The sequence below is a fragment of the Dasypus novemcinctus genome, chromosome 5 (genome assembly GCF_030445035.2).
Source record: "Dasypus novemcinctus isolate mDasNov1 chromosome 5, mDasNov1.1.hap2, whole genome shotgun sequence".
Taxonomy (NCBI): domain Eukaryota; kingdom Metazoa; phylum Chordata; class Mammalia; order Cingulata; family Dasypodidae; genus Dasypus; species Dasypus novemcinctus.
The window spans coordinates 117,441,850-117,462,632 of record NC_080677.1 but is presented as its reverse complement, the minus strand read 5'-3'; the positions used below and the strand labels follow the sequence as shown (position 1 = coordinate 117,462,632).

Here is a 20,783-nt window from a genome sequence, read left to right as displayed (position 1 = left end):
AGATACTAAGCAGGATTTTCTGGTTTATATACACAAAAAAGTGTGGAGATTAAAAAAGAGATAAGAAGAAACATCCAAGTAAAGTAGTTGTGGAAATTTTCATATTTTGATTGAGGAATAAAAGCCTAAATTTGAATGAACAAGTCTTTTTTCACCTCAACACATGAAGGTGTCTTTGTAAGTTACTGTATTTTAGTGATGTTCATTTGTAATTAAATTGAGACGCTAGGTATGTATTTGCTTTGTTCTTTAGTTTCAGCGTTCCTCCTAAAGAAGAAGCTTAGTAGTGCTGGACTAGGGCTGATCAAAGAATATTACATGTGGCCGTTATCCTCCAAGATGATGCAAGAGGAAAATTTAAAAATATATAAAAATCAGCAGACCTCAGCATAAAGTAATAATACAGAAGGGGCCTACTACCAAATTTGCACCATGCATATGTCAAGATAATTTTATTTAGGATGAAATTAAAGACTGTAACTGTGGATGTTCCTGGTCTGGAGAGGGTAAGTCCAGGAACATAAATAATAGTCTTTTTCTTTGGATTAATCAAGTCAGGCTTCTAGAGCTAGTAGGGGTGAGGGATGGCTGGATAGGCTGACTTAGTGTGGATACCCTACATTTTTGGTGCAGGTTTCTCTGGTGAAAATGAAAACAGTAGTCTGTGAGCTAAAAATGAGCAGATGCTATTGGTGTGAAGTAACATGAGAAAAACAAAGGGGGTAAATGGGACAGCGTGGTGGAGGCTAAGGACCCAGGGTTTAATTGCTGCATGATAGAAAGCAGGGCCTCAGGAAGGTGGGATGATGTTTTTGGGGATTGGAAGAAGAAAATAATATCTCACGGCTTAATGATGCCAGAGCAGGACAAGAGTGCCATGATAAAGATATAGTAACCCAGGGAGAAAGAGCAGGGTGTATAACATGGAGCAAAGAAAGAATAGGTTTGAAAATGTGGGGGAAACCCACAGCAGAACTAGTACATGACTAAGAATGTGGAGGAAAGGGTAGAGAGAGATTCATCGATTACTTAGGTTTCTGGCTTGCAATATTGAAAGATCTTCTTTCTGAAGTGGCACCTGAAAGAAAGTCTCAGAGGGAAAATGGATAGCTGTATTGTCATGTTTAGTCTGAGCTGATGACAAGAGCATCAGCCTGAGCCATTGTAGATGGGGTAGATTCAGGGGTAGTAAAGATAGAAAAGGTAGGTATTTGTCATCCACCTACAGAGATTAACTGGACCCTTTGACCTAGGAGAGTTAAAAAAGAACCCAATTATGGTTGAGTAAGACAGGCTGAGAAGCAATTTTCCTCTCTGAGTCTGAAGTTTGGGCTTGTGCTCTATGCCTTTTTTTCCCCCTTTATTTATTTATGTTTTTTTGAGTTTTTTTTTTTTTTTTTTTGGAGGTACTGGGATTGTACCTGGAACCTGGAACCTGGTACATGGGAAGTAGGCGCTTAGCCACTAAGCTACAGCCACTCCCTCTCTGTTTTTTTTCTCTTTTTTTCATTCTTGCCCCCACCCCCTGGGGCATGCCTGCTGTTCTATCTCTGTGTCCATTCCCTGTGCATTCTTGTGGGTGTCTGTATCCCTGCCCTTGCTGCTTGCTTGTTTGTTCTCTGTGTCCATTCCCTGCACGCTTTTCTGTGTTTTTACTTGTCTCCCTTTTTGTTGTGTCACCTTGCCGAGTCGACTCTCCGCAGTGCCTGTGGGCCAGTGGCTCACTGGCAAGTCTGCCTTCACAAGGAGGCCTCAGGACACGAACCCAGGGCCTCCCATATGGTAGATGGGAGCCCAACTGATTGAGCCACAGCTACTTCTCCCCTCCTTTGTTTTTTAAATGAAACAATGACTTCTTTGTCTGTCTACCCACTGCAGTGCTAGAACAGTATTAGAAAACAGTGTTTACATTTATATAGCAATTAAAGCTCTTTGAATATTCATGAACAAGGTTCATAAATTCAAAGAAGGCAAAATAGTGTGCCTGAGATTTTGTGTGTTTGTGTGTGCATGCATACTAAATCTTCTGAAACCAACAACTTATTCCACAGCTATTTATTTAATTCATACTGTAAATACAGTATTCCATAGGAGGACATGAGACGTTAAATGCAGAACCTCTAATAGAGCATAGCAGTGAATCTCTAGAGTCATTCTGTCTGGATTTAAATCTGAGCTATGCCCTTTACTAATGGTGTGGTCTTGGGCAAGTTGCTTATTTAACTCTTCTGCCTCACTTTCCTGATCTATAAAATGGGAATAATCATAATAATCATGCTTACCTCATACCATTGTTGTAAAAATTATATGAGTTAATACATATTAAGCAGTTAGAAGAGTACCCAGAAATTAGTAACCACTCAATAAATATTAGCTACTATTATTATTGCCTTTACATGGATTACAGCATAATTAAATACAAAATTTACCTACAGTCCAGAGTAAGAATGATAGGAGCGGGAGAAAGAGGTTCTGTGTACATAAGCACAGAAAGAACTTGGAGTAAGAGAGGTCTCTTTGATTTTGTATATTTTTAAGTCCCTTTGTTCGCCTTGGTAATCTTGATAGTTAATGCCCTTGTTAATAGCTATTGCATTTGTGCATTTGTCCTTGAATATGAAGGACATGCTTATCACCATGAGACAGTGGCTTTCTTTTTATTTTCTTGCTTATAGCTAAGTGGTGATGTTGTGGCAATATGCCAGTTAAGTCTGACTGTTGGCAAGAAGATGTACGTATAATTAGATGATATGGAGATTGTTCTTACTCCCTGAAATATGTACTACTAACATTATTGGGTGTTTTTCTTCTAAAATGAAACTTATAGGGCATATAAGCACATATTAGGAAAAAAATTCTTTTACTCAAGATCTGGGTGTCATGTTTTAGAAGTTAGAAGGTATATAAAGTCCACTGGCTCCTGCCTTTATAGTTTTTAGCCAGTAAGTCAAACATCCTAGGGTAATTCCAATTATGAGTCATGGTGGCCCTATTTATGTTTTTGCCAATAAAATAAAACTACAGGCAAGAAAAAGAAAGAAAAGGCAACCGAATTTGAAGGAAGAAATAAAACTTTCCTATTTGCAGATGGTAGGATCCTAACTACAGAAAATACTGAGAAATCCACAATAAATCTCCTAAAGCTAATAAATGAATTCAGCAAAGTGATGGACTACAAGATCAACACTGAAAAATCAGTGGTGTTTCTATACATGAGCAATGAACAATTGGAAGAAGAAATCAAGAAAAAAAATTGCATTCACAATAGCAACTAAAGGATCAAATATCTAGGGGAAAAAATCTAACCAAGGATGCAAAAAACTTGTACATAGAAAACTATAAAACACTCCTAAAGGAAATTAAAGAAGACCTAAATAAATGGAAGGATATTCCATGTATTGGATTAGAAAGACTAAATATAGTTAAGATGTCAGTATAACCCAAAGCAATTTTTTAGTAATCAAAATTCCAGCAATGTTCTTTGCAGAAATGGAAGTCAATCATCAAATTTATAAGGAAGGGTAAGGGGCTCCAAATAGCTAAAGCCATCTTGAAAAAGAAAATGAAGTTGGAGGACTCACACTTTCTAATCTTAAAACTTATTACAATGCCACAGTAATCAAAGCAGCAAGGTACTGGCACAAGGACAGACATAGAGACCAATGGAATAGAATTGACAGCTCAAAAATCAACCCTCACATTTATGACCAACAGAATTTTGACAAGGTTGCAAAAACCACCCAATTGGGAAATAATAGTCTCTTCAACAAATGGTGCTGGCAAAACTGGATCTTACTTGCCAAAAAAAAAAAAAAGGTAGAGGACTCCTACCTCATACCATATGGAAAAATCAACTCAAAATAAATCAAAGAGGGAAGCAGACTTGGCCCAGTGGTTAGGGCGTTCGTCTACCACATGGGAGGTCCGCAGTTCAAACCCCAGGCCTCCTTGACCCGTGTGGAGCTGGCCCATGCGCAGTGCTGATGCACGCAAGGAGTGCCCTGCCACGCAGGGGTGTCCCCCATGTAGGGGAGCCCCACGTGCAAGGAGTGCGCCCCGTAAGGAGAGCCACCCAGCGTGAAAGAAAGTGCAGCCTGCCCAGGAATGGTGTCGCACACATGGAGAGCTGACACAACAAGATAACTGAACAAAAAGAGACACAGATTCCCGAGCCACTGACAACAACAGAAGCAGACAAAGAAGAACATGCAGCGAATGGACACAGAGAACAGACAACTGGGGCAGGGGGTGGGGGAAGGGGAGAGAAATAAGTAAAATAAAATCTTTAAAAAATGAAAAAAATAAAAAATAAAAAAAATAGATCAAAGACCTAAATATAACATCTATAACTATGAAGCTCCTAGAAGAAAATGTGGGGAAGCATCTTCAGGATCTAGTGTTAGGCAATAGTTTCTTAGGCTTTACACCTAAAGCACAAGCAATAAAAGAAAAAATAGATAAATGGGACGTCATCAAAATTTAAAAATTTTGTTCCTCAAAGGACTTTATCATGAAAGTAAAATGACAGCTTATACAATGGCAGAAAATATTTGGAAACCACATATACAATAAAGAATTAATATCCAGAATATATAAAGAGCTCCTTCAACTCAACAACAAAAGAACAAACAATCCAATTAAAAAATGGGCAAGACTTGAACAGACATCTTTCTAAAGAAGATATACAAATTGCCAAAAACACATAAAAAGATGCTCAACATCATTAACCACCAGGGAAATGCAAATCAAAAACACAATGTGATAATATTTCACACCCATTAGAAAGGCTACTATTAAAACAAAATAAAACAAAAAAAATAGCAAGTGTTGGAGAGGATGTGGAGAAATAGGAACACTTTTTCATGGCTGGTGGCATTGTAAAATTGTACAGCTGCTGTGGAAAGACAGTTTGGCAGTTCCTCAAAAAACTAGGTATAAAACTACCATCTGACCTGGCAATCCCACTGCCAGGTATATACCCAAAATAATTGAAAGCAGGGACTTGAACAGATATTTGCACCCCGAAGTTCATAGTGGCATTATTCACAATTGTCAAAAGATGGAAGCCACCCAAGTGTCCATCAACCAATGAATGAATGAACAAAATGTGGTATATACATACAATGGAATATTATTCAGCTCTAAAAAGGAATGAAGTCCTGATAAATGTGATACGTGATGAACTTGGAAGACACCATGTTGAGTGGAATAATCCAAACACAAAACGACAATTATTTTATTTGACAGAATAAGCAAACTAATAGAATCAGAATCTGGAATATAGGTTACCAGGAGAAGGGATGAGAATAGGGAATGGAAAGTTAAGGCTTAAAATGTAAAGGGTGCCTATTTGGAATGATGGAAATGTTTTGGTAATGGATAGTGGTGATGGTGGTGATCACTATTAATGGCACTGAACTGTGTATCTGAATATGATTAAAAGGGGAAATGTTACATTGCATATATGGTAACAGAATAAAAAATTTTAAATCCATGCAACTACACTGTACGTCGCGACAGTGAACCCTAAGTTAAACCATGGACTTAAATTAATAGTACAATTATAAAAATGTGTTATCAGTTGTAACAAATGTTCCACACTAATAAGGTGTTGGTAATGGGGTGGTATATGGGAATCCTGTTTTTCATGTGTGATTGTTCTATAAAACCCACAACTTATCTAATAAAGAAAAAAAGAGTAGTATAAAAAAATAAATAAAATTACAAAATAAGGTTATACAGAAAAATTATAAAACACATTATATTCATTCCCTTTCATTCTATCCTGCAATAAGTCTCTATCTCATAATTACATTTGTCATCTTATTTTCTCTGATTTGATATTTATTTCCAGTGAGGGCCGGAGTACAGCCAAAACCCAGTAGTTCAGAATGAGAGCCCTTTCCTCTGATTTCAACTGCTACTGGAATATTTTTCTTACCAAACTTATTACTGGCTTTTCTTTTTTCATCTGAAGTTAGTTGTTTTATGATATAACTGTTAGGTCTAATTGGTCAATCTATAAATATTTATTGATATGGTTTGCAGTTGATGGTTTAGAGGAATTATTTTGGAAATGAAATGCAGCCCTTTGGTTATGGATTTGATTTCTTTTTCATACATTCAGTTATTTTGTATCAGCTTGCTATCTTGCTGCATAACAAACCACCACAAAACTCAGGAACTTAACAACGATTTATTATTTATTTATTTTTTAAAAAAGACTTACTAGTTATTTATTTCTCTCTACCACCCCCCATCCCCATTGTCTGCTCTCTGTGTCCATTCGCTGTGTGTTCTGTGTCTGCTTGCATTCTTGTCAGCGGCATGGGAATCTGTGTCTCTTTTTGTTGCATCTTCTTGCTGCATCAGCTCTTCATGTGTGCAGCCCCACTCTTGGGGAGGCTGCACTTTTTTTCATGCAGGGCGGCTTTCCTTGCATGGTGCGCTCCTTGCAAGGCGCACTCCTTTTGCATGGGATGCCCCTACATGGAGGACACCCCTGGGTGGAACGACACTCCTTGTGCTCATCAGTGCTGTACATGGGCCAGCTCACTACACGGGTCAGGAGGCCCTGGGTTTGAACCCTGGACCTCCCATGTAGTAGGCAGCTGCTCTATCAGTTGAGCCAGATCTGCTTCCCAACATTTATTATTATAGCTCATGTATCTGTCCCTTGGCTGGGGATTGTCCCTAAGTGGGGGTCAGTTAGAGTGATTCTGCTAGTTTCAGCTATACTCACTCACATGTCTAAGGTCAGCTGAGAGTTGGTTGATCTTATCTAGACTAATCCGGGTGTGACTCTGAGAGGCATTTTGTTTCACAGTTAAGGTATCATAGTTTGCCTTCCCATCTCAATTCCCTGATACAGCAATATTTATATTTATATGTGCTTAAGAGATCTATATAGGACATTGAACATTAAGAATATAAACTGTCTTGGAAAGTGGATGTGGCTCCAGTAATTGGGCTCCCATCTACAATATAGGAAGTCTGGGGCTCGATACCCAGGGCTCCCTGGTGAAGGCAAGCTGGCCTGTGTGGCGAGCTGACCCATGCAGATTGCTGCCCTGTACAGGAGTGCTGCCCCACACAGGAGTGTTGGCCCATGCGGAGAGCTGATGCAGCAAGGTGATGCAACAAAAAGAGGCACAGAGGAGAGACAATAAGAGATTCAGTAGAGCAGGGAGCTGAGGTGGTGCAAGAGAATGATTGCTTTCCTCCCACTCCGGAAGGTCCCAGGATTGGTTCCCAAAGCTGCCCAATGAGAATACAAGCAGATGCAGGAGAACACACAGCGAATGGACACAGAGAGCAGACAATGGAGGGAGGGGGAAGAAATAAATAAATCTTTTAAAAAAAGAATATAAACTGTCTTGATCTATTTCATGAATCTGTGCACTTTGAGAATGGTTTAGCTAGATTGGAATAATTGCATTTATTATCTGTCTTCATTTTGTCTTTAATTTTGTGTTTACTCAATTGCATTTCCTTTGGTTTGCCTTGTGAATTAAATGTCACCATTAATAATCTTAACTAAATGGTGGGGTAAGCCTGCCTTACCGCACAATTTCCTGGTAATTGTGTGCAACCTTTTTTCTCAGGGGTTCTTCCTTCTTTTAATTTTAAATATGTACTGAGGCGGTATTCATCTTATGATATGTTTTTTTGATAAATGCTGCCAAGGCAATATACCAGGAATGGGTTGGCTTTTACAATGGGGATTTATTAATTTGTAAGTTTACTGTTTTGAGGTCGTGAAAGTGTCCAAATCAAAGCATCATCAGGAGAGGATTTCTCCTCGTGCTGTAGCTGTGGGTGATCAGGCACATGGCAGCATCTGCCGGTCTCTGCCTTCTCCTCTGGGCTCTTATTGCTTTCAGCTTCTGGCTCTGCCATCTGTGGCTTTCTCTCTTCTGGGTCCCACTGATATCAGCTTCTTGTGGATTTCTGGGTCTTTTCTCTTGTTCTTTGTGGCTTTTTTTCCTTCTGTATATTCGTCTGGTTTATAAAGGACTCCAGTAAGAGGATTAAGGCCCACCCTGGGCTACACCTTACTAAAGTAATCTAATCAACCCTTGATTGCTGTAATCTAATCAAAAGGTTCTGCCTACAAGAGGTTTGCACACAGAGGAATGGATTAATTCTGGCTCTCACCTCAGTCTGTCCTAACTGAGTCTTCCTGGAAGGTGGCAGAGTCTTCTAGTACTTTAGGTCCTTTTGGAAGAGATGTTACAGTCTTCTTTTGGCTCTCCATCCGGTTGCTTGCCTAAGCTGAGCTGGGGTGCCCATGTAGCCAGCAGAATTCTGTGTCAAGTACAGTGTGGTCTTATTCCACTAGCTGCTGTCAAAAAGTCCTTTGTTTCTTTGCCCTCTGCCCTCTGCCAGGATGCCTTGCTCACCCTGTGAATGCTGGTGGAAATTCCCCCATCACTCCACAGGATTTTAGCAGCACTGGAGAACTGGCTCTAAAAGCAAAACATGATCAACCAACAGAAGTCTTGCCCATCTTTATTTTACCACAGGAAAAAAAATTGGGGCTGGAATAATTTAATTAAGCCAAGTATAAGTTAGACTTAGAGGGAAAAGTCATTTTCCTTTATGAATGTTAATCTTTTTCTGAGCTTGCAGGAGGTTGCTTGTGAAATAAAATTTTAACTAATTGTGAATTTCAGGTTTTAGCTTCTGTGCCCACTCTTCTCTGTACCCATAGCAGTTCCGAATGCCCTTTATGTACTTTTTTTAAAGGAAACTTGAGTCAAATCTTGACTGCAAAATAATTTCACTATGTGAATGATTTTTCTCTCTTACACAATAATAGTACAGTAAACATGTGATCTGTGTGTTTGAAACCTTTCACAAAGCAAGGTACATCTCTTTGCTTTATTTTAGTCTAATTTTAGCAAAATTGCTATTGGGTAAGGAATGCTGACTTTGGAGATCGCTGGCTCGTTTCTTCCTGTTCTGTGTCTCTTTGCAGTCTTCTTAATGCAGTTATTTCTTTGTCTCTTCCTTTCCTGCTCTTCTCCTTGCTTTGCTAGGGCTGTGCTGAGATGCTAGCTCTGAATTTGGTAGGAAATACATAGTACTGCTTAGACTCCTAGAACAATGTGTTGAGTAATAGAAGTGCTTCTGTCTGCTCTGTCTCTGCTGCTTGGTTGCTATGCCCAGGCCTTGTGTTCTCACAAAAGCCATCAGCAAGGCAAGATCCAGACTGCACCGCCTTTTTTCTGGATGAATATTTACTCCATTTTAGCAAGGGGCAGATGTTTGTCGGGCTCTTGAGTGTCCCAGAGGGCTCAGTGATGTCTAAGTCCGGTTGCAGGCAAAGATGGGGAAATAGAAGAGGACAAAAAACAGGGAGTGAGAAGGAAAAAAAAAGGAAAAAGAAAACAAATAACCATACATTAAGGAGAAAGATAGAGACCTACTAACCATGCCTCAGGTCCTCTCTCCTGAGACCCAGGTTGCCAGCCATTCACTTCTTTCTTATTTTTAAATGTACTTATTTTTTTAATAGATCACACATTCACTGGGTTTAAAAACAAAACGTATAAAACTCCACATTGAAATTCCTCCTTCCCCTCCCTATTCCCCATCCACCCACTCTCCTTCCTGTCCTGCCTAGAAGCCAAGTTTCCTTCCAAAGTTTCTTTAGGGACACTCACATTAAATACTGATAGAGATTCTTCCTTTATCATTCATTTCTTTATCTATTTATCTCCTCTTTCACATACTCATTTTATTTCCTTTTTTCCCTACTCCCTACTTTTTTGAAGAGAAAAATCAGTGGTCATTCGCTTTACTTATGCCTGATGCCCTGAACATGTTCACATGTCTGCTTGTCTTTTTCCCACAGAGGAGGTGGAAAGTGAGAAATGGTACCTGTCTACAGACTTTTCTTCAACAACCATCAAGACAGAGCCAATTACGGATGAGCCAGCCCCAGGACTTGTTCCCTCTGTCACTCTGACCATCACAGCCATCTCTACCCCTTTTGAAAAGGTGGATCCCCCTCTGGAAATGAATACAGGGGTACATTAAATTTTCTTCCATATAAAGAGGTTGGATCAAAAGATATAGTTTCTCATTCTCCAATAAGGTGTTTAATCTTTTTGGAGCTACTTTAAATTTAAGGTTACATACGTATATGTGTGTGTGGTTTGTACATGGAAATAGGGTCATACACGAATATATTTAAGATATATTTTTTAAACCTTTAATCCCTTATTCTTTTCCTAATCTATCCATGTTGTATTGCCTTTATATTCTCCTTCCTCTAGCTTCTATTTTGTCCCACTCACACTCCCCACAGACTTCCTAAAAATTGTAGTCAATTATGACACTATTCCAATTTAGTTTTTCCCTCTCACTTCTGAGATTTTTAGAATTGTGGTAATCCAGGTCCTTTCTCTCTTTTTAAAATTTATTTCTTTTTCCTTTTCTTACTACAGATGCTCCCCTTACTCCTCCCTTCATCCTCTCTCTCCCAGTAATGACTAATCTATGAATTTACTATTTCTAGTCATTCTTATAAGTGATATCATACAATTTTTGTCATTATATGCTTTGGGTATTTCACTGAGCATAATGCTTTCAAGGTTCTTCCACATTGCAACATGTCTCAAAACTTCACTTTTCCTTATGGGCCAAATAATATTCCATTGTATGTATGTATCATGTTTTATTAGCCATTCGTTTATTAATAAGACACTTGGGTTGTTTCCAGCTTTTGGCTACTATGAATAATACTGCTGTAAACACGGACGTACAAGTATCTGTTTGCAACCCTGTTTTCCTTCTCTTTAGTATATACCTAGAAATGGGATTGCTGGGTCATATGGTAATTCTGTATTTAACTTTTGAGGAACTGCTATACTGCTTTTCACAGTGGCTGCTCCATTTTACATTCCCACCAACAATACACTGGAGTTCTAATTTCTCCACATCCTCTCTAACACTTGTTATCAGTTTTTAAAAAAATTAATACCCATCCTTGTGGGTGTATTTAAGATATTTTAAATATATATATTTATAAATATATGTATATCAATCATATATATATACATCTTAAGGAAATGTTGATTTAGTATCTGCATTGAGTATATCACTTCCTTTGGAAGCATTGTCCGGAAAAATTGGTAGTAATGCAGATTTCATGTTGTAAAATTTTAAGAAACATAGATGAATATCCATGGTAAAAAAAAAATTCCCCATGGGATTTATTGTTAAGCCAGTGGAAAGGAAATGGTTAGGCCATGTAATCCAAGACTTACTGGGCATTACACAGCAAAAGCATTGCTGGGGCTGTTGGTAATGCCAGTTCTGTGTCATATTTTACTTTCCTAGTGCAGTGCTATGTTGCTCTTTCCCAGTCCAGGCTTTTCCAGCCCCCTAACTGTTATTGTGTAACATAGGGAAAGCATAAGAAATTATGAAATTATTCCTTGCTCAATTCCATATCCTCAGAAATTAGAATTTAGCCCTGTTCCTCCTTCTCTCGTGGTATTTCCAGTGTCTGGAAATGGACCAGAATCATACTTGTACATCTTCTTACAGGTATTGGAAACCAGTCCTAAGTTTTTAAAGTCTCAGGTGATAAACAATGACTCCATTAAAACTTCCTATGAATGAGGTATAGTGGTCTACCTATTTAGGAAAAGGTAACACAGAAGCAGTGGAGTCCCAGAGGCTTCACTCTAAACTCACTGCTCAGTGCTCTTTTCCATTATGGTTTCAACAACTGCCCTTAAGATTCTTTTCTCAAAAGCTGTCAGAGTCTCTTTTTTGAACTGGGCTCCTGAGGTGTGTATTAGCCTCCTTGCTCTATAAGATTTTAGTTCAGTTTATTTTTAAATATGTCATTAAGAAAGGCCAGGGTCCTGGGCCTGTTCCGTGTGTATAGTCCAGATAATTTTTCTCCTTTCTTTTCCGGATATTTCATACTTAGATGTCCTCAGGCACTAGGAAGCCTGGAGAGAATGGACGTGGAATAGTTCCTACTCCAGGAAACACTGGTAGAGGGCCAGTAGCTCTTTAAAAAGTTTACCAGAATATTTTGTGATAGAATACCTTTATATTACCAAAGAAACAATAGAGAGAGGCACTCGTGTGAGCCCTGCATTTTTAATTTTGTGTTCTCAGGGTTCCATCAACCATAATGCAAGGTTTATCAATGAGAGAAAGGTTAAGTGCACAAATGTCTTCCTTTCAAAAAGCAATCTGTGCTCAGCCCTGGTCACCCAACTGGAGAGAAGCAGGGCTGCTTTGCCAGGAAGACATAGATGACTAATTAGCTCTTGTGTGTTTCTTCAGTGTTGTTACTTGCTTTAAACAATTGTGTCTGAAATTCTTTCTTCAGGTTGATTCCTCGTGCCAGACAGTCATCCCTAAGATTAAACTGGAGCCCCATGAAGTGGATCAGTTCCTAAACTTCTCTCCCAAAGAAGGTCTGTCTATTCTCCCTCCATTCCTTTGGGTTTCCAGATGTATTTCTACAGTCTAAAGAGAGAGACTATGTGGGAGATAGTGCTGAGATTTAGTTTGTGCCACTGCTGTAGTTTGCTTTATGAAATAGCTCTGTTGTTGCCAAGTTTAATTTTAAATTTAAGAAATTTTAAAACTAAATCCTATGTTCCCATATATGTGCATGATTAATTTCTAGCTGAGTCTTTTAGTTTACAAATACTCATAGCCAGGGTGATTTTACAAAACATTTATAAACTGATTTAGCTTGGGCACTGATGAACAAGATAACTGCTGCCTTTTTTTCTGTCTTGGTGTTCATCTGTGAATATAGCCAAGCTCCCTGCAATGAAATGATGATAATAGAGGCAAACAAACAAATTCCACAAAGGGACCTTGCCTATTTAAAACTACTGTAATTTAAACCATTTGCAAAGTGAGTTCACAATTTGTCTGGTCACTTAGGTGTTTTTAAATGTTGATTTTGAAAGACAATAGGCACAAGGAGCTATCTACCTATTTGGTAATATTTGTGCATTCAGATAAATGATCTAGCTATTTGGGCTTCTTGTTATCCATTTAGAACTAAATGCCACACTTGATGTTGCCATACTTTTACTTTTTTCTGTCTTTCCTTACGTCAGTTTCTTTCTGACCTTCTCCTTCTGAAGCCCATCGTTAGGAATCCTGAATACTGACCTCTAAGCCTCTGCCATGTCTATTCAGATTCCCCTGCACAGGTCATGTTCTCCTCAATTCTCTGCCTTCAGTCATGCCATCCTCCTCCCTTTTTAGTAATAGTTTCAGTACTGGTTTTATAAGTGTAGTTCATTAGTGTGGTATATAAATAGGAAAGGTATTCATTCTATACTTAATGTATTTGTAAATATATACTTAAATGTGGATATTACACAATAAGCAGGTCTCATGGAAGTATAGTCTACCTTAACTCCACTAGAAACTAACTCAGGTTTTGATTTATGTCATTTTAATCCAGGTTGGAGTTAAACTTTATTCTTGTCAGAAAAGAAAGGATTAAATTTTTTAAAAATTTGTTTGGACTTTTTGGCAATACTTCTTTGCCCTGAGGGACATATATTAAAGTCTTTCAGCTTTATATACAGTTTTAAAATAATTCCTTTCACTTTTATGATGCATGTTGTTAATATCAAATACATTTTGCTCTTTTAATTTTAATTTATGTTGCAATATGCTTCAGAAGGTGTTACAGTGAATCCCATAGTGGCTTCAGAATCCAGGGTCACTGGAGGAGAAATGTTTCAAGAGTAAAGTAAATGGCATTCCTGACTCATTATCCTGGATAAACAGAGATAAGGAAATTCAATATCCTTGAATGCATCAGAGCTTCTAGGCAAAGTAGCTGATCCCCAGCCCTTTGAGTAACAGAAGTGCAGCATTTCAGATGATATTTAGAAATCTGATACTGAAGCATCTATGGCCAGATCAGTAGCTCTTAATAGGTAGAAAAGAGGAGAGTCAGACTTGCTTCACTTTTCCTATGTGTGTGTATGTGTGTGTGTGAGAGAGAGCGAGAGACACAGAGAAACTCTTTCTTTTTTTAAAGATTTATTTATCTTCCCCTATCTGCCCCCATTGTTTTGGGCTTGCTGTCTGCTTTCTGTGTCCATTTGCGGTGTGTTCTTCTGTGTCTGCTTGTCTTCTCTTTAGGCAGCACCAGGAACCCACCCTGGGACCTTCTGGAGTGGGAGAGAGGGGCTCAGCTCCCTGGTCTGCTGCATCTCTTATTGTCTCTCCTCTGTTCTCTTTCTGTTGCATCATCTAGCTGCGCCAGATCTCCACTCAGGCCAGTACTCTGCATAGGCCAGCTCTCTGCTTAGGCCAGCTCACCACACAGGCCAGCTCGCCACGCAGGCCAACTTGCCTTCATCAGGAGGCCCTGGGAATCGAACCCTGGAACCTCCTATATGGTAGATGGGAGCCCAATTGCTTGAGTCACATCCACTTCCCAAGACTCTTTTTTAACAGAGAAAAATATTAGAATAATTTGGCCCCTGTCATTTGACAGGGACAGGTGAGCTCTCAGTACTCTTGGCTAGTTGTTCAGAATGGAACTGCTTAGCCTGACAGACAACTAGAGCCCCTGGTAGGTTAGTCTGCTTCCTGTTTTTCTTACCACAAAGTGCCACAGGTATTCATGGCACGGGGAAACCTTGGTTAATGCTCTTAGCAGTCCTACTTTCTCAGCTAGCCTCCTTAGCTGCCTGGAAATGTTGGCAGGAGTGTTGAGGATCGAGGTCTATCCAATTATTTTAGAATATTCCTGGGCTCTAACAGAGCCCTCTGGTGAGACTTTGGCAGAGAAAAAGGAAATAAAGGATGTATCTAGAAAAAGTAGTATGTTAGAAAAAGAGAAAGAAAATGATTTGAATGAAAGAGATATTTAGAGCAAAAGAAATGTGTGGTGGGGACTAGACTGGGGAGGTGAAGGAATGTGGTAGGGACATGGTCTGCTGCTGGTCTCGGATATTCAGGTATTTCAGTGGGAAGGAGTCGGGTCACTTTTCTAGGTCAGTAGTTCTGCCCTATTGTCAGGATGCCCCTTCTCATCAACAATGCCTTTGTTAGGCTCTATTTGAAGAAGAGAAGTGGAGATTAAGTGCTGAGACCCAATCGTTGACTCAAGCAAAAGTATATTTTCTGGGAAGGCACACTTAGCATTTCTCTTGGTTGAGCAAGCCCAGATTTATATAAAGATCCCAGGCCTGTGCCTAGTTCAGGGCTATTGCTCTGGGAATCTGTTGTACTAGGGGCCCCAGGAGGAATTTGGGGTGAAGTATTTACCCAAGGTTACCTCTCTTGGCTCAGTAACAGTGGCTGACTCTGACAAAGTATTTCAGCACAGCAGAAATATCCACTGTTAGTAAAAGAAGGGATAAGACCAAAGAGCTCTTTTGTCCAGTTTGAGTGCAGATTCGGATTCTTCCTTTTGGAGCCCTCCCTGCTCCCTTGGAGATGCCTGATGGCTGCAATTAAGGCTCCACAGGGCCTGGCTAACAGTATGTGTTGTGCCTCTCTCAGGAAAGGCAAAGGATGGACGTTTAGATGCTGGGGGACTTTGGAGGAGAAAACTACCACTCCCGATTTATTTTTTCAATGCCTACTCATCTGTCTAAAGATGAATTTAGTGTTTTCTGAATGAATAATGCCTGGCATCTTGCCTGGGGCTCCTACCATGCACATTCCTTTAGAAGTAGAATGAGCTTTTCTCAAAGCAGCCATTAGGAACCTTCACGGGCACCCAGGTTTTACTGTTTTTTGAAGACTTTTATTTTCTACAAAGCGCATAATATATTAACAAGACTAAAAACAAATAATACAGTGAAGAGTCTTGCCAACTCTCCATCACTATCTACCCTAATTTCTCCCTGCCTCCCGTCACAATTTTATTTACGAGTTTCTTATGTATTCTTCTGGTGTTTCTTTATATAGATATAAGCAACGTCAGTATATAGTCTCTAACTCACCATTTTCATACAAAAAGAGAGCTACTTATACACCGTTCAGTACCTTGCTCCTTCTCCGCCTGGCACACACAAACACACATGCACACACACGTGCTTAATGCACCTTGGAGATCTTTCCATACTAACTCGTGGAGTTTATTCAGAATGAGTTCCAATGTCTGAATTCCCATGATTTGTTTAACCAGCTCCCAAGTCTTGCTTTGTTGCTTTCTGCATAGATGAATTCCACTTTTTTTCTGTAGCATCCATGGACCACCTGCACTTACCGCCAACCCCTCCCAGCAGCCACAGCAGTGACTCGGAGGGCAGCCTGAGCCCCAACCCTCGCCTGCATCCCTTCAGCCTGCCTCAGGCCCACAGCCCTGCCAGAGCCACGACTCGGGCACCCTCTGCCCTCTCCAGTTCGCCTCTCCTCACAGCTCCTCATGTAAGTGGTGGCCACATTTATGCACTTGAACCTTTCTCATTCTTTCACTTGGGGCTTCTAAAGCGGGTGCATGCATGCAAGGCCATTTGATTTCCATTCTTGTAAATGAGCTTTCTGTTTCATTGCTAGAGCAGTTGTGATAACAACCTTAAAGAACATTTAAAAGCCACTGTTCATCCTCTTCCCGTGTTAACACAATTCTCTGCCTTCGCGTGAGCGTACTTCCAGGTTTTATTCACATGTTTATTTTACATAGGATAAATTTTTATTTCTTTTTCCTCAAAATTAAATTATAAATGTTTGCCATTATTTTAGGAGTTCCTTATGGCATTCAATAAGGGATGAATTTTGTTTTTTAAATAAACAATCTTTGATGAACTTAAAAATCTCCCTGACATTAAAGCACTTCTTTGCTGCCTAATGCTCAAAAATGTAGTATAATCCCTTTTTGTCTGTCATCGTTCATTCTCACATATATAATGACATTTTTCAAATTAAAGAAAAGGATAGGTAATTAATTTTTTATTGTTCTGAAGAGTGAATTGATTTTATGAAGTCTTAAAAATTATAATCAAAATTTTTGAATATATAATATGAAGAGCACAATTAAATCAAGTGGAGTTTTAAAAATTCTATAAAAGCTATATATTAATTAATATAATTTTAAAAATCTGCATGGTCTTTCCCAGAAAGTTCTGGATCTGTGGGCACATTCTTATATATCACCATCACCGAGGACAAAGGAGTTAACTCTTTCCATTCTGTCTTTACCTTCTCAACTCCAGCCTGACTCCTCACCCCTTTGATTACTGTAGCAGCTTTCATCCTATATATCTATGGGCCCTATGCCAATCAATCCATTCTACACATTATTTATGGAGTATATCTTCCCCATGTCATGCCTTTGCACAGACACCCTGTTATGTTTCCCTTGATTACCTGTTGGCATCAAGTCCAAATGCCTCTACTTCGTATCTAAGGCCCCAGCCCTCTCCTGCTTCAAGAACTCCTTACCCTCTCCTAGACATGGTAGCTTCTCAATTACTCTTCAGAATACCTTCTTTTGCTTGAGCTACTCTCCTCTCTCTTATATAATTCATTTCCTTTCTTTCAGAAGAACATGCCGAGTCTTATCTCTTCTGCTAAGTCTTCCCTTATCACACAAACTCACATATGCTTTCCCTTGCTCAAAATTTTCAGTGCACCTCAGGTTAACATTACACAGTTTGGCATTTATGTGTTCTAATCCTGTCACGCATATCAATTCAGTCTCCCAGTTTTGATCATAATCTATTTGAGACATGGTGTTTGATTCCCCCAAGGCATTTAAGTGGTAGGTGCTCAGTTTATTTGACTGATTATAAACACTTCATATCTATTACGGGTTAAATGAAATGAGTGACAGTTTTACCTTTATCGATGGATGATCTGGAACTATACTAAAGCCAGAGACTTCCATGGAAAGTGCCTGTAGGTGTAACCCTGGGAACCTGGTTCTTTAGCCAGAAGTGGGAGGCAAGAAGTGATCCCTAGAATATAGAAGAACATCTTACAAAATTGCATTTTCAGAAAAATGACAGAAGTTTTCCCTTAAAGCAGAGATATAAGTGAATCCCTCATCATTCCAGAGTCTACAAGCCTTCAGGGATGTGGGATATTAATTCTATACTTTTACTTTTGACATTTTAGCTAGTCGATACTTTCTGGGAAATAATGGGTAGGGCCTTCTTTATCCTTGTCTTTGAATTACAAATCTTGGATTGTAACACTTACATAAGAATGTCTTCATCTTTGCTTCTACTTTTGGTGAGTACGCATTTCTCACCAAAAGCAAATGGGGTGTCTTTTTCTCTTCCATCTTCGAGACATTATAACAATTGTGATCACTCCATGATGAGGCTGTTCTTCAGTATGCCCAGTTGTTCTTTTGACCATTTTATGCTCCTTCGCACAGAAACTGCAAGGATCAGGCCCACTGGTCCTGACAGAGGAGGAGAAGAGGACCCTGATCGCTGAGGGCTATCCCATCCCCACCAAACTACCCCTCACAAAATCAGAGGAGAAGGCCCTGAAGAAGATTCGGAGGAAAATCAAGAATAAGGTGAGCCTTTAAATCTAGGCACTTTTGTGAGCAGAGTCAGAGAGCAGAGTCCAGCTCACAGCCCCTCCTCCTCCCTTCCCAATGACGAAGACTGCTGGCCTGTCCCTTGGAGGGGAATCAAGGCTCAGCCGTTCCCTACCCTTGGCAGGGAGGAAGAGCACAGTCACCACTTGCCACCGTCTCCCCCCAGCCCCTTCTATCCATTCTCTAGACCAATGGATTCCAAAATCAGATATGTACATCTTTTGGTACCCAAGTTAATCCATTAGGGGGTGAGAGGAAGATATAGAACTTCTATTCAAACTTTTTTTTTAAACTCAGCCTTTTAAATTGTTTCATGATATATACAATATCTTCTTATAGTAGGTATGCATATAATTTATAAATAAATAAATATATTCGCATTGGGGATGCTTGCTTTTTTTCCCCCCCTCAATAGGTGTTTGTGATTAAAAAAAAAAAAATTCTGGAGACCACTTTTCTATACCTGGGCATCAAGCAGGATGCCTAGTCCTGTGCTCACATCTTCTAGTCCACGGCCCCTACAGTGCTAAGCAGGGCTGGGGCAACCCACGGCCTGGTTAGAAAGCATACAGAGCAGGAGGGAGGCAAGAAAGAGAGGAAGATGGAAAGAGCTTAGTTAGCTTATAACTCTTCAGGTGCAGAACTGACAAGGAGTTTATATATGTCCTAGCCCACCTGTCTTACTTTGTGTATATATATATATATAGTTATGTATATAAAGTTATAAATATATAATAGTTATATGTATAGTTATAAATACAAGACTATTACAGAACAGAGAGAGAGCCAACTGAAGTCCAGAGAGACTTAGAATCATTTACCTTAGACTACAGAGATTGTTCGTGACAAGCAGTAACTAAAACCAGCATGTTTTGTGTTCTGCTCTGACTCCGGGCCTAGTATCCTTTCCACTGGGAGCCTAGCTTGTTAGAAAGTGGGTGAGGGCATAGACTGGTTGAAACCAGGGAAGACAGGATAGGTAATCAGGAGATGAGCCTGAGCCAGCATGTTGCACAAATGGGGAAGGGCCGCAAAAGTGAGCAGGGCTTTGGTGATTTCTGTGTTGATGGTCTCCTGCCTGCATTTACATATAATTGGTTTGCTTATATATAGCTGGGAATTAATTCCCACCCCTCCCCCCTCGCCTTTTCTCAGATTTCTGCTCAGGAAAGTAGGAGAAAGAAGAAAGAATACATGGACAGCTTGGAGAAAAAGTAAGCCTCCTGACAAACTGGTTAGGTTATTGGGCAATACATGGAAGAATCAGAGTGTGATAAGTATATGCTTTCCTTAAAAAGCAGCGGAATTGCTCTTTCTTGGCATCTTTAACACCTGTTGGTTTATCAGTTATGTTTTTGCTGCCATCTACTGGTGATTTGAGGGAAATGCTTGGAACAAGTGCCTAATGCAATTGAGTATTTTTTTCTTTTGCCACATTTATAAGTGTGGCAAGAAGCAAAAAATACATTAATTGCATTAGGCATACTTTTTCCAACCAAGAATCACTGAATTCTTGAAGGCTTCCTTTGAAACAAGTACAAATACTAACATTCACACCTATTCCTGGAACTCTTCAGAGGAGAGGCACTGTTTCCACGGAAAGGAGCAGTGCAATTTAATCAGTTTCCATTGGCCACACTCCCTCACACCCTAGAAAGCGCAAACAAGGAATCAATTAAGTAAGGCCAGCATTATTTATTTTCTGTCCACTAAAGTTCTGTCCACTATAAGTGACTTACTTTTTTTGCAATAGTACTTGAAGGCACTCTCTGTTCTACTGAAAAGCCTGGGATATTAGGAGGGCTGTTAGAAAAATATAAATTAAATGAAGTTTTATATTAGTGCTAGAAAAGAGTTCTCCAGCTGACAAACTAAGATCATTTTAAGATGAGAATTAGGCCCCAGACCCAGAACCTTCTGGCATATCTGGGGAAAGGAATGGTCAATGGATTCTGGCTGGCTCTGAAAGTTCCTTTTGGAAGTTAGTGTTTCTGTCGCCCAGTTAGGTATTGGTAATTTAGCATTAGGTCGTCCCACTCTTTTTCCATCACTTTCTACAGGTACCCACAGTTCAGATAGTTCTATGAGTATCTCTTTATTGCCTCTTTGGGGCTCATAAGTCCCTGTCTCCCACCCTGCCAAGTCCCACGGTTTCTCATCAGTCCTCCTGGCCAGTAAAGCCAGTAGCTCCAGAGCCCAGTAGTACAGAGGGAGGATCAAGGTGAGCATGGAGGGTGCTAGGGAAGAGGTGAGAGAAAGG

The 20,783-nt window shown here is 39.7% G+C and overlaps 1 protein-coding gene across 3 annotated transcripts in view; it reads left to right on the top strand.

Annotated features, from left to right (window-relative positions):
• CREB3L2 (cAMP responsive element binding protein 3 like 2) overlaps nt 1–20,783 on the top strand; it is a 106,077-nt gene that overhangs the window by 64,443 nt on the left and 20,851 nt on the right. For 2 of the 3 annotated variants that reach the window (XM_004461655.5, XM_071215294.1), the window contains exons 3-7: nt 9,860–10,035; nt 12,362–12,449; nt 16,214–16,398; nt 18,353–18,499; nt 19,679–19,737. In XM_004461655.5, the coding sequence (XP_004461712.2) occupies nt 9,860–10,035; nt 12,362–12,449; nt 16,214–16,398; nt 18,353–18,499; nt 19,679–19,737 (655 nt within the window). The remainder of the gene's footprint in view (nt 1–9,859; nt 10,036–12,361; nt 12,450–16,213; nt 16,399–18,352; nt 18,500–19,678; nt 19,738–20,783) is intronic. The other variant, XM_004461656.5, reaches the window with a different exon arrangement.